This window comes from Lytechinus variegatus, chromosome 8, assembly GCF_018143015.1.
Source record: "Lytechinus variegatus isolate NC3 chromosome 8, Lvar_3.0, whole genome shotgun sequence".
NCBI lineage: Eukaryota > Metazoa > Echinodermata > Echinoidea > Temnopleuroida > Toxopneustidae > Lytechinus > Lytechinus variegatus.
This window is the reverse complement of record NC_054747.1, coordinates 12678384-12692152: the sequence shown is the minus strand read 5'-3', so window position 1 is coordinate 12692152 and position 13769 is coordinate 12678384. Positions and strand designations below refer to the sequence as shown.

The following is a 13769-nucleotide window of genomic DNA, read 5'->3' as shown; positions in this document are numbered from 1 at the left end:
GAGAATAACTCTCGTTTTTTTCATATTTTCACTAGATTCCGAGGCGTTGTACAACACAAATAGCGAATATTCTTATTCGTGCAATGGTGCGAGATTTTGCATTCGGTGAAAGAAAGAAATGCTCTATTCAACTCAGCTAAGCCTCGTTGAATACAGCATTTTTCTTTCACCTCATGCGAAATCTCGCACATCGCACTCATGCCAACTCGCTATTTGTACACTGTCTTGCAAAAAAGGTCTACTCATTAAAATTACATTTATTGTTATCAACAGTGTCAGGTGATATCAATCCCTGAAATATGAATTCTTCTCTCTATTTTTCAGAGGAGGTTATTATCTGTTGTGCTTTGTGCTATAATCATTATTCATATCACTGTCGCTAGTGCATGCCTCAATAATAAAGCCATTTACAATGTCTTAATCATCACTGTCAATCACACAATAATATTCAACATCAACATCATCACCATTAAATGTATCATCATTATCATTATCATCGCCATCAACATTACCATCATCATTGTCATTATCACCACCACCACCATGAGGCACCATCATCACTACGACCATCACAATCATCATCTTCACCATCACCATCACAATCAACATCACCATCATCATCATCATCATCATCATCATCACCATCACCATCAAAATCAACATCACCATCATCATCATCATCATCACCATCATCATCATCACAGTAATCATCACCATCATCATCATCATCATCATCCTCATCCACCCCCTCCTCCTCCACTTTCCATCTTCATCACCATCACCATCATTGTCATCATCATCATCCTCACCATCAATACCATCATCATCCCAGTCATCATCATCACTGCCTACCTTTGCCTCGAGTGTCAGCAGCTCACTCCGCTCCCTCCTGTAATCCATAGACGCCCTGTCCTCATCAATATTCTCAGTCCTGCTCATCAGCTGGTCCTTGAGATCCGACAGGAGCCTAGCCTTGGCCTGGCGGTAACGATGGAGGGCACCGGCCTCGGCATCAGGGTTCAATGCATCCTAAAAGTCATCAAGAAATAACAATGGTTATCTTTATTACTGATTAGTCAACTATACATTATATGACAAAACAAAAATAGCACACATTTAATACACTCAAACAATAAAATAAAATACTAACTGAAACCTGAAAAGTGTATTGTTATGCTTTTTTCAATTCATATTCAATTGTTGTATTATTAAATTGTATATTATGAAATATGAGAAACAAAATGGTTATTATACATAACATTAAATACAATCTACAAATCAATCAAGTAAAATACATTTTTGAACATGAGTATAAGAATGTGAAATTAAGTACATGTAATACGCAAGCTGAATATGAGAAAACTACAAATGCTGCAATAGGGGCACTGGTATGATCCTGATCACAGAGAAACTAATTCAATATTTGATTAATATGATTTCTACAGCAGAGATTTTTTTTTCCAAACCGCAGGCTCAATTTTCAAACTTTCATAGGGTTTCTGATCCTCACATTTTACAATATATAATGAGATTTTACCTACATGTACAAAATAAATTAAACCAACTTTCTCTAACTAAAGCATGATGTTTGTTTGGTAACCTAACAAACACTCTCACTTTTGACCACACATTTAAGTACGACTCAAAATAAAACAAAGGTGATAGAAGCATCCTTAACTAAGGTACCTCAACTGAAGCAAATCTTCTGTGAAGTCTTACCTTCAATTCGTCCATCCTCTCTTTGTATTTAGCCTCTTCAGCCTGTAATCTGTTGTGGAACTTGCGCACTGTGTCGTTGTACTTGGTGTGTGCAACGTTGTGCTTCTCTGCGGCTAATCTCTCAGGTTCATCACCTGTATAGACAGATAGAATAGCCATATAAACTCTTGAACCCTTTAATTAAGAGTTTAATTTAAACTCTGCTCTAAAGTTGTGGTTTAACTATGGATATCCAATTGTGACATACATGTAAATCTCTAACAGTAAAGGCTCGTAGTATCAGCTCATTTTGACTCTCGAAACATTGTGAACTGACTGGGAAGGATAAATAAGATAATTTATTTTCACCATTAAAAAGGAAAGAGCAGAGAAAAAATAAGAACCATACCATGTGAACGAATTTTGGCTCTGATTCGTAAGGTGTTGACCCCCCCCCCCCGAAAAAAAATGGCGAATGACACTTGTGTGATAATATACAGCGAATCATCTGCTGACTATGTTATTGATAAATCTTACTTTAGTCAAAGCAGTGACTTTGATGAAAAAAACCCCCAGACATTAAAGTGGACATTTTGTAATTACATGTATGTGTATCATTATTTAATGGGGGGGGGGGGTGGTCAACTATTTGACCATGCCCTGTTTCCATAGTAACCTTACCCTGTGAGAGTATCGCCATGATGAATGATGGTAGGATGTTACCAAGCTCTTCCGTAGCCTCTGATCTCCTCTCGACCTCCCTTCGCTGGTAGTCCTCTACCGTCTTGGCCTGCTCAGCTAAGGATTCAAGGGCCTCTTCAACCTGAAGTAAAGGGAGACAGAAATTAGAATTATGATTGTGTTTTCCTTTTCTCAGCAGTTCTCTTCTGTGTTGGCCCGCTCAACGAGCATATAAAGGGCTTCTTCAACTTGAAGGAACAAATAAAAAATGTTTAAAGTAAAAGAAGAACAAAAAGGGAACAATATGAAATAACATTTTCTTTTTTGGTACACTGTCACTCTTCTAACACGCTGCACAGATACTTAAATTAAGCTTTATGACGAACGAGCTGCTAACGGATTATTTCTACAAGTTTCTTGTTTGGTGGTCATCTATCGTTTTGGCATATTCATCAAAAGTTCCAAGGAACTCTGAGAGAAGTTCCAAGGAACTCTGAGAGAAAAATTAATACACAAATAATGCACGTACATGTAAGCACGTGCATGCAGGGCCAAATAATGAACGATGTGCGAGAAGAGCCAATGGATATCCCATTCCGAGGTCTGAAGGCGAGTCGAGCACAGAGTTCATTATTTAGGTCCTCTATGCACAAGAATACGGCATTGTTTTTTATACAACCCCCCTCTCCCATGTTACTGAGTTGCCCCGAATGCTATATATTTGATCTAAATTCTGACGTCAGAGTGCAGGATAGTACATTTGGTATGAGGTCACACACATAACAGAACATCCTTGGGAGTTGTATAATACATCATTACATTATGTTTCTTAATAGCCCTATATGTACATGTATATCATCTTTGCCTGCTCAGTGCTAGTTTAAAAATTCTTTTCCATCTTAAATAATAAAGAATCTGCATTGTGAGCAGACTGTCACAAATTTTTTTTTTTAAATTGAGGGATGATGCATACCTTGTTTGGAGCAAGATTCTCGATCTCTAACATGAGCTGATGGGTGAGATGAGATTCCACTGAGACCATCTCCTCCTCCCGCTGACGTTGACGACGCCAGAAGCCACGCCTAGCAACAAGCTCGTCTTCAATCATGGACACCTTGAAAGGGAGATGTCAAAAATTCTCAGAAAATGTACGGCATCATTTCTAAGATTCCCTTTTAGCCATAACATTTCCACAGCAAGCTCTACCCCAAAGTATCTTTGTAGTTTATTACGGAAAACCAGTATTGAACAAAGTTGTGACGTTACACACATACAGTATGTAAAAGAGCCCATGGTCCCTTTGCGGATCAGTTACAGTGGTAACTTGCATGGAATCCTTCATTTTGATTGGCTATTACGATCATCGTTACGATCATCGTTACCATCAGATGGCAAAGTTACAACAGAAACTTTTATGCAAAGGGCCCCATGTCTGATCAAAAGTAATGCATAAAAGTTTCCACTCCACAATAGATTTCGTTCTAATGTGACAATGAATAAAAATTGAAAAAACAAAAATCATCAAAAACATAGAGCAGATGAAGCTGCATGAACAACTTCAAGAATTCTTGTCGATCAAAGACACATATGCCCCCAGTTACTAAACAAACTAAATACAAAATGCTAAATTAAACTTGTTAAAATGACACGATACACGTACCCCGATATTTTATTTGAAATACAAGTCAAATACATCTAGCATTATAACTGTGTTTGAAGGACGTGTGCGCTCTACAATTACACCATCATAATCTATTATCATTAATTCTAGAATGGAATAACTTACGGCTCCCAGTGGGGGCTTGGCTTTCTTGGCTCCTCCCGAGAGGGTGACGGGAACCACTGTTCCATTCTCTGCGTTGATGCGGACACCGGTCACCGGGCTGAGGTCACCGGTCACTGTATCAATGGCCTTGTGCCCGATCATGATAGGTACAAGTCCTGTACAGCAAATAGAGAATAAAAGAAGAGTGTTATGGTGATTCATGCACCCTACATCAACAGAAGGGAGGATCAGGGGAGCGTTTCATGAAAGAACATGAAAGTCCTGTTTTATCCGACAGGACCTGTTTTACCCGACAGTCACCATAGCAACAGTACCTCTCAGCCAATCAGATTCATGGAAAGTTGTCAGATCTGACCACTTGTCGGACAAAAATTTTGATGAAACGCTCCCCAGGAGTGCCATTTTGCTTGAAATAGATCAAGGAATTGAAGATAAAATGACTTTACTTGACAGTCAAGAAAGCATTTCAATACATGTATTTACTGATAAAACCAAGGACCCAAGTCTGCGTGTTGATCAAGAAAACATTTCAATATTTACTGAGTAAAACCGAAAACTCAATGTGTGTGTTAATCATAGAACAAAAGGATAGTGCTTTTTCTTCTCATTCATCTACAAGTATATCATTGCAACCAATTTAAAGTGAAATGACTAAGTGACGCTGGAATATACTTAAAAAGAAAGTGACATTTTCAAAGGTTCATATTTTTCAAGTGATTTACATCATGTTAATAAAATTTGTCACCGAGCCAAATTTCTGTGTAGCATGAAATGGTCAAATAAACATAGAATAAAATTAGATTTCACTAAATTGAATAGAGATCTGAATCATGGGTACGCTGGAGGGGGAGGATTTTCCCCCTTAGCCTTTAATTATAAGGCTCAGAAAAAAAGCAACTAAGAGAGCAGGGAGAAGACAAAAGTACATGTAGAAGTGGAGGAAAAGTTAAGCTGCAAAGGGTGTGCCTCCCAAAAGTATCTCGTGTTTACAGATGCAATCAAAAGAACCACAGAGGGTTCATTTTATCATCTTGAATATTCTTAAACTCTAATAGGGAGGAACTTGGTTTCAACTTGCCATGATTACTAGAAAGTCATGACATGTTTACTGCAATCCTCTTAACTATTTAAAGGGGAATCCAACCCAAATAAAAACTTGTTTTTATAAGAAAAAGAAAAATCAGACAAGTTGATAGTCATTCACTCACTATTTCTTTTGTTTTTTTATTGTTTGAATTATACAATATTTCAATTTTTAAGAATTTGATGATTAGGACCTCCTTGCCTGAAGCACACAATGTTAAAATAATGGAATTCCATGTTTTCAGGGAGGAATGAAACTTTATTTCACATGACAATGACGAGAAAATCAAAATATTTCATATTTCATACAATAAAATACAAAAGAAATAGTGAGTGAGTGATGTCATCAGTTCCCTCATTTGCATACCGACCGAGATGTGCATATAACTGTTTTGTGAAATGAAGTGAAACATTAAAATGTCATAACTTCCGATTTTGATGAAATTTTCAGTGTTACACTGTATGCTTGTTGAATTTTTCTCTTTTTATTCAAATCAAGTTTTTGTTGGGGTGGACTTGTCCTTTAAAGTGCAATCATAAGCTATTTTTAAGAAATACTCGTTTACATGTAGCTTTCTATAGAAATTCCAGACAAGCAAAGGCTTAAATTACAAACACGGAGAAGAAACGCACATACAGGCATTTCTCAGAAAAAAAAGAAGCATTCTTCATAAACATAAAATTTTGTTGAAATTATATGCCTCTGGCTGAATCAAAGAAGAAAAGCAGATATTTTCCCCCTATTATGTTTTACTGCAAATAAATGAAGAATGAAAGCAATTAGGTCAGGGAGACTTCTAACTGAGCAAAACATTCATGGTTACTAGGAGGGGATGGGGTAGAAGTGATTGTTAGACAGTAAAATAATACTGAATCATTTATACACAATAGGCCAAAATAAAATAAGAACTGGGGCCCGTTGCATAAAACTTTTTACCTGAGAAAACTCAGGTTGTTTTAACCGGAGTTTTTGCCCTGTGCTAAAGTCAATGGCAGAAATCAGACTAACCTTAGTTTTCAGTTTTTACCAGAGTTTTCTCAGGTAAAAAGTTTTATGCAACAGGCCCCTTATTTGAACTTTGCAACTAATAAAGAGACCAGTGACTACTTGGGGTCCGCGACAGAATACGAGAGAGACAGAGGTGCACATTTGTAATGAAAGAATCCAGTAGAAATTTGGTCTGTTGGGATAGAATTAGAAGGGGAAGACAGATTTGGAAGAGTACTGTCTGCCCATATTTACTGTGAACAGTTCTACACTAATTTAAAGTAAAATGCATGAAAACAGTGTTAAGCTCAGTAACCATGCCTAGAGATGCCGCAGACAAGAGAAACAATGCTCCAGCGAAACATCGCATAAAATATTGGAATGCTCCTAAACATACCTCCATACATGAATTTGGCTGTGTAATATTCCTGGTAATCTATTTCGTATCGGACAATCGATTATAGAACATGGAATAATGGTATGATAAAATGGATCACACAAACATACATGTACATGTATACTGTTAATATAATAGCTATAACATGTGAAGTGCATGGGTATAACATAAACTAACAGTAAAATGTATCTACAAGTTCATACATGTAGGAACAGACGAATAAATTGTATGTACTTTTTATGAGTACATACATGTACAATTTGTTAATATTATCATTTGTTTGTTTGTGCCTAGAGGGCGAAAAAGCCAACTGAATCTCTAAGACCCGCAGGTCTCTCCTCCCAAAGTTTGATACTTTAACGAAATAATCTTTATTTTTTATACATGTATCATTGACATTCATCATAAGAAAATTGTCTCTATGCATACACAATATAAATTATAATTTCTCAGTGACAGATACCTTGAAATGATTGAACAAGATTGATTTTTTTTATTTTTCCAAATCTAAAGGAAGACTTTGGAATATTAATCATTTTTTTTAATGAATAAATAAATAAATGAATAAACAAACAAACAAATAAATAAATACATAAACAAATAAATGAATGAATAAATGAATATTTAAATAAACAAATGAATGAATAAACAAATAAATAAATAAATAAACAAACAAATAAATAAATAAATAAATAAATAAATGAATGATTAAATAAATAGATAAATAAAATAGATAAATAAATATATAAGAATGTAAATTGCAAACCTACCGTCTCCTTCGTGGTCTTCCATGGTGCCGCCGAGTGGCATCAGACGGCCGGTCTCTGGATTCTTGCCTACTCCTAAAATTGGCACCTTTTGACCCGACCCAGCTGGGTCGGACATGAGGGTACCGACCAGGATTGGGAGAAGCTGACCTGTCTCTGCAAACTCGTACATACCTGATTAATAGAGGGGATATTTGATTGTAAGATATGTTTGTACTTTAGTATTACTGTGTTTTTTTTTTTAATTATCACTGCTGTCATCGTCTTCATCATCATCAACATCAATGTCCCATGATCAAATTAATTGTGAGCATCAATATCATCAATGTCATCATAATCATCATCATCGTATTCATTTTTATTACCAATATATCAACACGCACATCATCATCATCATCATCACCATCATCACAGTAATCATCCTCACCACCATCATCACAGTAATCATCACCATCATCATCATCATCATCATCATCATCATCATCATCATCATCACCATTATCATCATCAATATCACATTACCACCAACATCTTCACAATCATTGATATTACATTTCTACCACCATCGTCATCATTATCACTATCATCATCACTATCATCACCATCATCATCACCATCACCCTCACCACCATCATCACAGTAAGCATCACCATCACCATCACCATCACCACCATCATCATCATCATAATCATCACAATCATCATCACATTCATCATCATCAAGATCACAATCATCATCATCATCATCATCACCACCATCATTATCAAACATTATCGACATCATCATTAATACATTACCACTACCATCCTGACAAACATCATAATAATTACCAGCACTGCCACCCAACACCACTACTACCACCATCACCATCACCACCACCACCATTCCTCCTACCACCTACCAGGAGTTCCACCACTAACAGCCAGGATGTTAGCCCTCTCAGCTCTCCTTTCGACATCCAGAGCGTCCCTGATGACGTGAGTCCTGGAGCGTTGTCTGACGGCCGTCATGTCCTTCACCGCGGTCTCCAGGAGATTCTGCTCATGGCGGCAGTTGGCTCCATCGGGTCCTAGCATCACAGAAAATAAAGGATGATTGAATATTTTGGTCCACATACATCTTTTCTTATACTACTTCCAGAATAGCATAGTGAGCAAAAGCAATGACTGAAATTTGCATGGGGTACAAACTCTGTTTTAAATTGCACTTTGAACAGTAAGAATGATTCTGTCTCAGAAAATAGGCCTAGTGGGGTGCTGTCTATGATAACCAGGGCCCCCATCTTACAAAGAGTTGCGATCGATATGATCAATCGCAACTATGGACGGCCAGCAACATCAACATCTACATGTATTATGCATGTTTGTTCAAAATATTTTCTAGCTTTGATGTATATTCATGCATTCATTGTTTTCATGAAAATTCACTGTGTTTGTCTTTGTTTACAAAGGATATTGTGCAAATTTCCTTTGGAAAAATTATGACATTGATGGATTTCCATAGAGTTATGATTGATTAGATCAATTGTAACTCCTTGCAAGACGGGGCCCAGTTCTCTATCATCAAGGATGATTCTGATATCCTCTTTCACGTGCATCCATCAACAACTTTGGGGGAGTTTCATCAACATCTGTTTGCCGAAACAAGAAATATGAGCGCTGATGGCCTAAGCACTGAATTCAGAGTATTACTATTGTGACCGTCAAAGAATGGCTATTTATCTGTGCTGAAAACATTCACAAAGTGGTTGAGAGGGCATAGCAAATGCACAGCTCATTCAATCTGACACCAGAATGTTAAAATTGTGCCATGAAAAGCAATGCTTGAATACCCTGAGAGCAACAACTGTCGAATACAGAAACCATTAAGAAAAGTACTGATAATTAATGAATTTTTTGGTAGAAGCCACCAAGTGGGAATCGAACCCGGGTCACCGGAATACGAATACCCCGCTCTGCTGACTGAGCTAGCGCGCCTCCACTTACCCATCAAGTTATCAAGGTACGTCTTCATCCTCTCCAGGACTTGGATCTCACAAAGCATCAAGCTAGCATCCAGGAGGGACTGGTAGCTTCCACCGGTAGGAGTCACCTCCGACCCTTCCAGTCTGACGCCCCCTATACGGGCCGTCAGCATGCTCACAGGCTCAACAAACTTGTCAGACATGACCATCGGGCTGTAGGCGTCGTGGGCATCGGTCAGTGTTTGTTGGACACCACCGATAGGTATCACATCACCTAGGAGGAAGAGGAGGAGAAGAATGGTTAAGAGGTCAAGATCAATGTGGTCAAAAGTTTGGATCCACTTTATAGTTTACTAAGATCTAAAATTCTCAGATAGTCAAACACCAACATGGCTAAACCAACTTGGTCTACGAGCAGACTGTCTATTTGCCAAATCATCTAACACCATTATTGGTCTACCATCTTGGTCTACTAGCAGATTGTTTATCAAGGCTAAATCTACTTGGTCTGCAAACAGATGGTTTAATTTCTAGATCGTCTAAGACCATCATGGCTAAACCCACTTGATCTTCTATCTATCAATCTGGTCTAATAACTGTTTGGCCTACCCCTTCACTTGCTCGTCTAAAGCCTAGATGGTAGAATTTTTCACTTCATCTTGTTATCATACACTGTTTCAATGAAATTTGGTTCAAAACAACAAGCGGCAGAAGGGGAATGTCATCATGGCCTGAGAGTCAGCAACACTGCGTAATAGGGAAAATGCTGATTTAAATAAATGATGATGATGATGATCAGTTACTGTACATGTATTCTTATCATGTAAAGTGGACAAACAAACGAACCCAAACTGACATTAAAAGCAAGAATAGATATTACCTGTCTCGATATCAATAGAAACATCCAAGATCGGCACTGGCTGGTCGCTGGTTGGATCCACCATGAGTGACCCGACTTCGATGGGGAGCGGTAGTCCGGTCACAGGGTCGATATGTGTGCCGCAGAGGGGATAGGCCACGCCCGTCTCAGGGTGGATGGTGATGGCGAGGATTGGGCACTGGAGACCGGTGGCAGGGTCCGACATGGCCGCGCCCAGTTTGATTTCACCGGCATGCTCCGCTTCAGTGATGAGGGATTGGACCGGGAGGCCGGAGTTGGGGTCGATGGGGTAGGGCACGAAGGGCAGGACGCCATCGTCTGATCGTGGAAGCTCGGCTGTAAGGTAAATGAATGAAAATATTTCTATTACATGGTGCTGCAAGACTCTTATACCCTTTCACTGGCAAATGTTGCACGTAAAATGTATGAGTACGACTTGCTTTGCTTTTTGGCATAAAATGCACTGGCCTACCACCATTAGCATTCCCTATTAGTCAACATAATAATGATATATCAGCTAGAAGTATATCGATTATCATTTCACTAATTTAACTTTGCAATATTAGACACAAGGCAAATATTGGCTAGGCTCATGCAATAATAGAAATATATCACTTGGTCAAAAAGAATAGCAAAAAATTGATCTTGGGCTATATTTTGTTCTATTGCACTGTCAGGCATTCAATATCTGTATAATATTACACAATACAAATATTCAACTCACTTCACGATGTATCTGTTATAACAATCAACAGTGATGTCTGAGTGTCATAGTAGAAGTTGCTATTCATCAGTACGATGCCATATATTGACTGCCTTTATAGTATCAACAATACATCAGTTGCTCAAAAAGAACAGTAAAATTTGACAATAGTTTGTACTATTACACCGTCAGGTATTCAATATCAGGTACAGTATCCCACAAAACAAATATTCAACTCACTTGACGATGTATCCGTTACCACGATCAACCGTGAAGTCATGGTGTCATAGGAGACGTTGCCATTCATCGGTAGGACGTGACCGGTCTGAGGATGGACAAACATGTTGGCCTTGACCCTCCTGACCTCTCCGTTGGCGGTCAGCATCAGAGATCCTGGAACCGGAACGACTAGACCCGTGGTCGGGTCTCGTTTGGTCACCTCCGTCTGCTGCAGTTTGCCATCAGCACCTGAAGTTAGGGAGACATGATAAATTTAAGTCCATTCGCACTTCGGCAATGGTTGAGGATTTATTTTTAATCAAGAAATAATGCCCTTAATTACCACCTGCATGTACAATGTGTACAGTGGGCGGAGGCACACGTATATTTGAAATCGAATATTTTCAAGAATACATAGTCTTCATAGCAGAAATTTAACAAATACATGTATCTCTGCTGGAATTACAATTTTACTAGAATAAAAATGTTCACATGAATATTTGTAGAGTATCTGTGTATATGTGTACATGTATATACAGAGGAACAGTTGCTGGATGGGAGCCATGGGCGTGTTGGGAGAGTGAGTGCACTTTATAACATCATTAAAAAGAATAATGGAAATGGTTACATGTAGCTAAATATACATACGAAAAATAAAGATCTTTTATTTGTAGTCTGTTTAAAAAATTTGAAAGTGGCCAAATGCATTAGACTAGGCTAAACAAATATAATATAAAAACTTAATCTGGTAAAATTTGAAAGGACACCTCAGGCTACCCTATCCTGAATAGCAATGTCATCATCATCAACATCATCATCATATCACCGTCACCCTCAGCTTTATCATCTTCATCTTCATACTATAATATTGCATGAATTCATGTTTTGTATTTGAAAATATATGCCCATTCTGCTTTATAAATGTATTCATTAATTCAATTAGTATAAGTTTGGGATTGTCATTTTTTCAAGCAATCTGCTTATGATGACAATCCTTCTCCTGCAAATTGTGAATATCATATAGTTAATCATTTTTGTCTGGAATTATCTTTTTAGTACTCTATTCATGATTCATGCCAAATATGCTAACATATTATGTTTATTATGTTACGAAAAATGTATTATTCGAATGTTATGGATGCAGAAGAAAACAATAAATCAAATCAAATCAAAATCCTGACATCTTTGAGTTCTGATACTTACCGAACAGTTCTTCCCTAGGAAGAGGTGTGTTGTCAGTTCCGGGTACTACCAGAAGACCTCCGGAACCTTGACCTAGGACACCCCAAGCTCCTATCCTCTGACACTCCGCAGATACCTCTTGGGACATGCGACTCAAGAGGGCGCCAACACGTCGGATAGTACTGTCAAAGATGAAAATAGGAAGAAAAATTAGCTTGTAATGGTGCAAATTGAGATTTCATATGCTATTAGCTTTCAATCCAGAAACAAACTTTTAAAACCTTGTACATCAAAATTTGAATTTTTGAAGGCAGCTCAGAAAATGCTTAAAAATGATTGAAAGAACAATAAGTGGTAACCTTCTTTTTTGCCAAGTAAGAGTTCTCTAAATGAAATGGAAGACTGTTGTCAGACAATAAGAGTTTGCCACCATCACCATATTTCTCAAATACAGCCTTTTCCCAGTAGCCCTTAGAATTTTGAGGGACACAATTTTTGACAGCTAAGTGATAATATGCAAATCTAAATTTTGCATAAAAAATAAAAAATTCAAGTCGACTTACTGGTTTTGCATCGAGTTATCAAACTCTCTCTCCAGGGATTCTCCACCGGCAGAAAGCTTCTCAGAATACTCATTCATCAGACGGGTTGCTTCGCTGAGACCAGACAAGAAGGACACCTAAAGCACAGGGAAATGACACAGGAAATGTCAAACGGAAGAATTCTCTTAATTTAGCATCCACAAAGCTTAGGAGGACTGAATTATTGTGTGTTTATAATGGTTCAACCCCTACGTGTATAGATAGATAGATAACTGGTTTATTGATAAAAAAACATCATTGCGACAAAGTCGAATTGCGATGAGTTTACAAAGGTAAGTTACAAAGTTTACAAAAGAGGCATTACATAATCATAATAATCCAAAAAAAAGTAAATGAAAATATTAGTTAAGAAAAATATATCACATAATCATACATTCGTAATTTCATGAAAGTAATACGTTTTAAACATAATTTAGAAGTATAATACGAGATCATTTTGAAAACAAATATATGAATTCAGAGAAGGGTAACAAAAAATATGCACGTAGATGGAGGAGAAAAATAGGTGAAGAAGGAAAGGAGGGGAGAAGATAATGAAGTTAAGGAGAGGAGAAATAAGAGAAAAGGTGAAAGGGAAAAGGCATACTAAAGAAAGAGGAAGGATGGAAGATGAATCACACAGATTGAAATATTGTAGTATATATGAAGTATAGCTCTGTCTATAAGTTTTCTATCTCTATAAGTTTCCCCTCCTTTCCCTTTCCTCTCCCTCTGTAGCCCGACATTCATGCTCGAGGCTTTGTGTTTATCATTTATCATTTAACTTCAAAAAGTCTGTTTCATCGCCTTCCAGCACAAAGGCCGTTAGCAGTGCGCACTG

At 37.7% G+C, this 13769-nt stretch overlaps 1 protein-coding gene across 1 annotated transcript in view; it reads right to left on the bottom strand.

Annotated features, from left to right (window-relative positions):
• Window positions 1-13769, bottom strand: part of LOC121420662 — a 187285-nt gene that overhangs the window by 31728 nt on the left and 141788 nt on the right. The window contains exons 121-132 of the mRNA XM_041615325.1: window positions 12911-13026; window positions 12369-12529; window positions 11187-11414; window positions 10244-10579; window positions 9386-9637; window positions 8302-8469; window positions 7404-7574; window positions 4166-4320; window positions 3353-3493; window positions 2380-2521; window positions 1720-1853; window positions 853-1029 (exon numbers count right to left, since the gene is read on the bottom strand). Coding sequence (XP_041471259.1) covers window positions 853-1029; window positions 1720-1853; window positions 2380-2521; window positions 3353-3493; window positions 4166-4320; window positions 7404-7574; window positions 8302-8469; window positions 9386-9637; window positions 10244-10579; window positions 11187-11414; window positions 12369-12529; window positions 12911-13026 — 2181 coding nt within the window. The remainder of the gene's footprint in view (window positions 1-852; window positions 1030-1719; window positions 1854-2379; window positions 2522-3352; window positions 3494-4165; window positions 4321-7403; window positions 7575-8301; window positions 8470-9385; window positions 9638-10243; window positions 10580-11186; window positions 11415-12368; window positions 12530-12910; window positions 13027-13769) is intronic.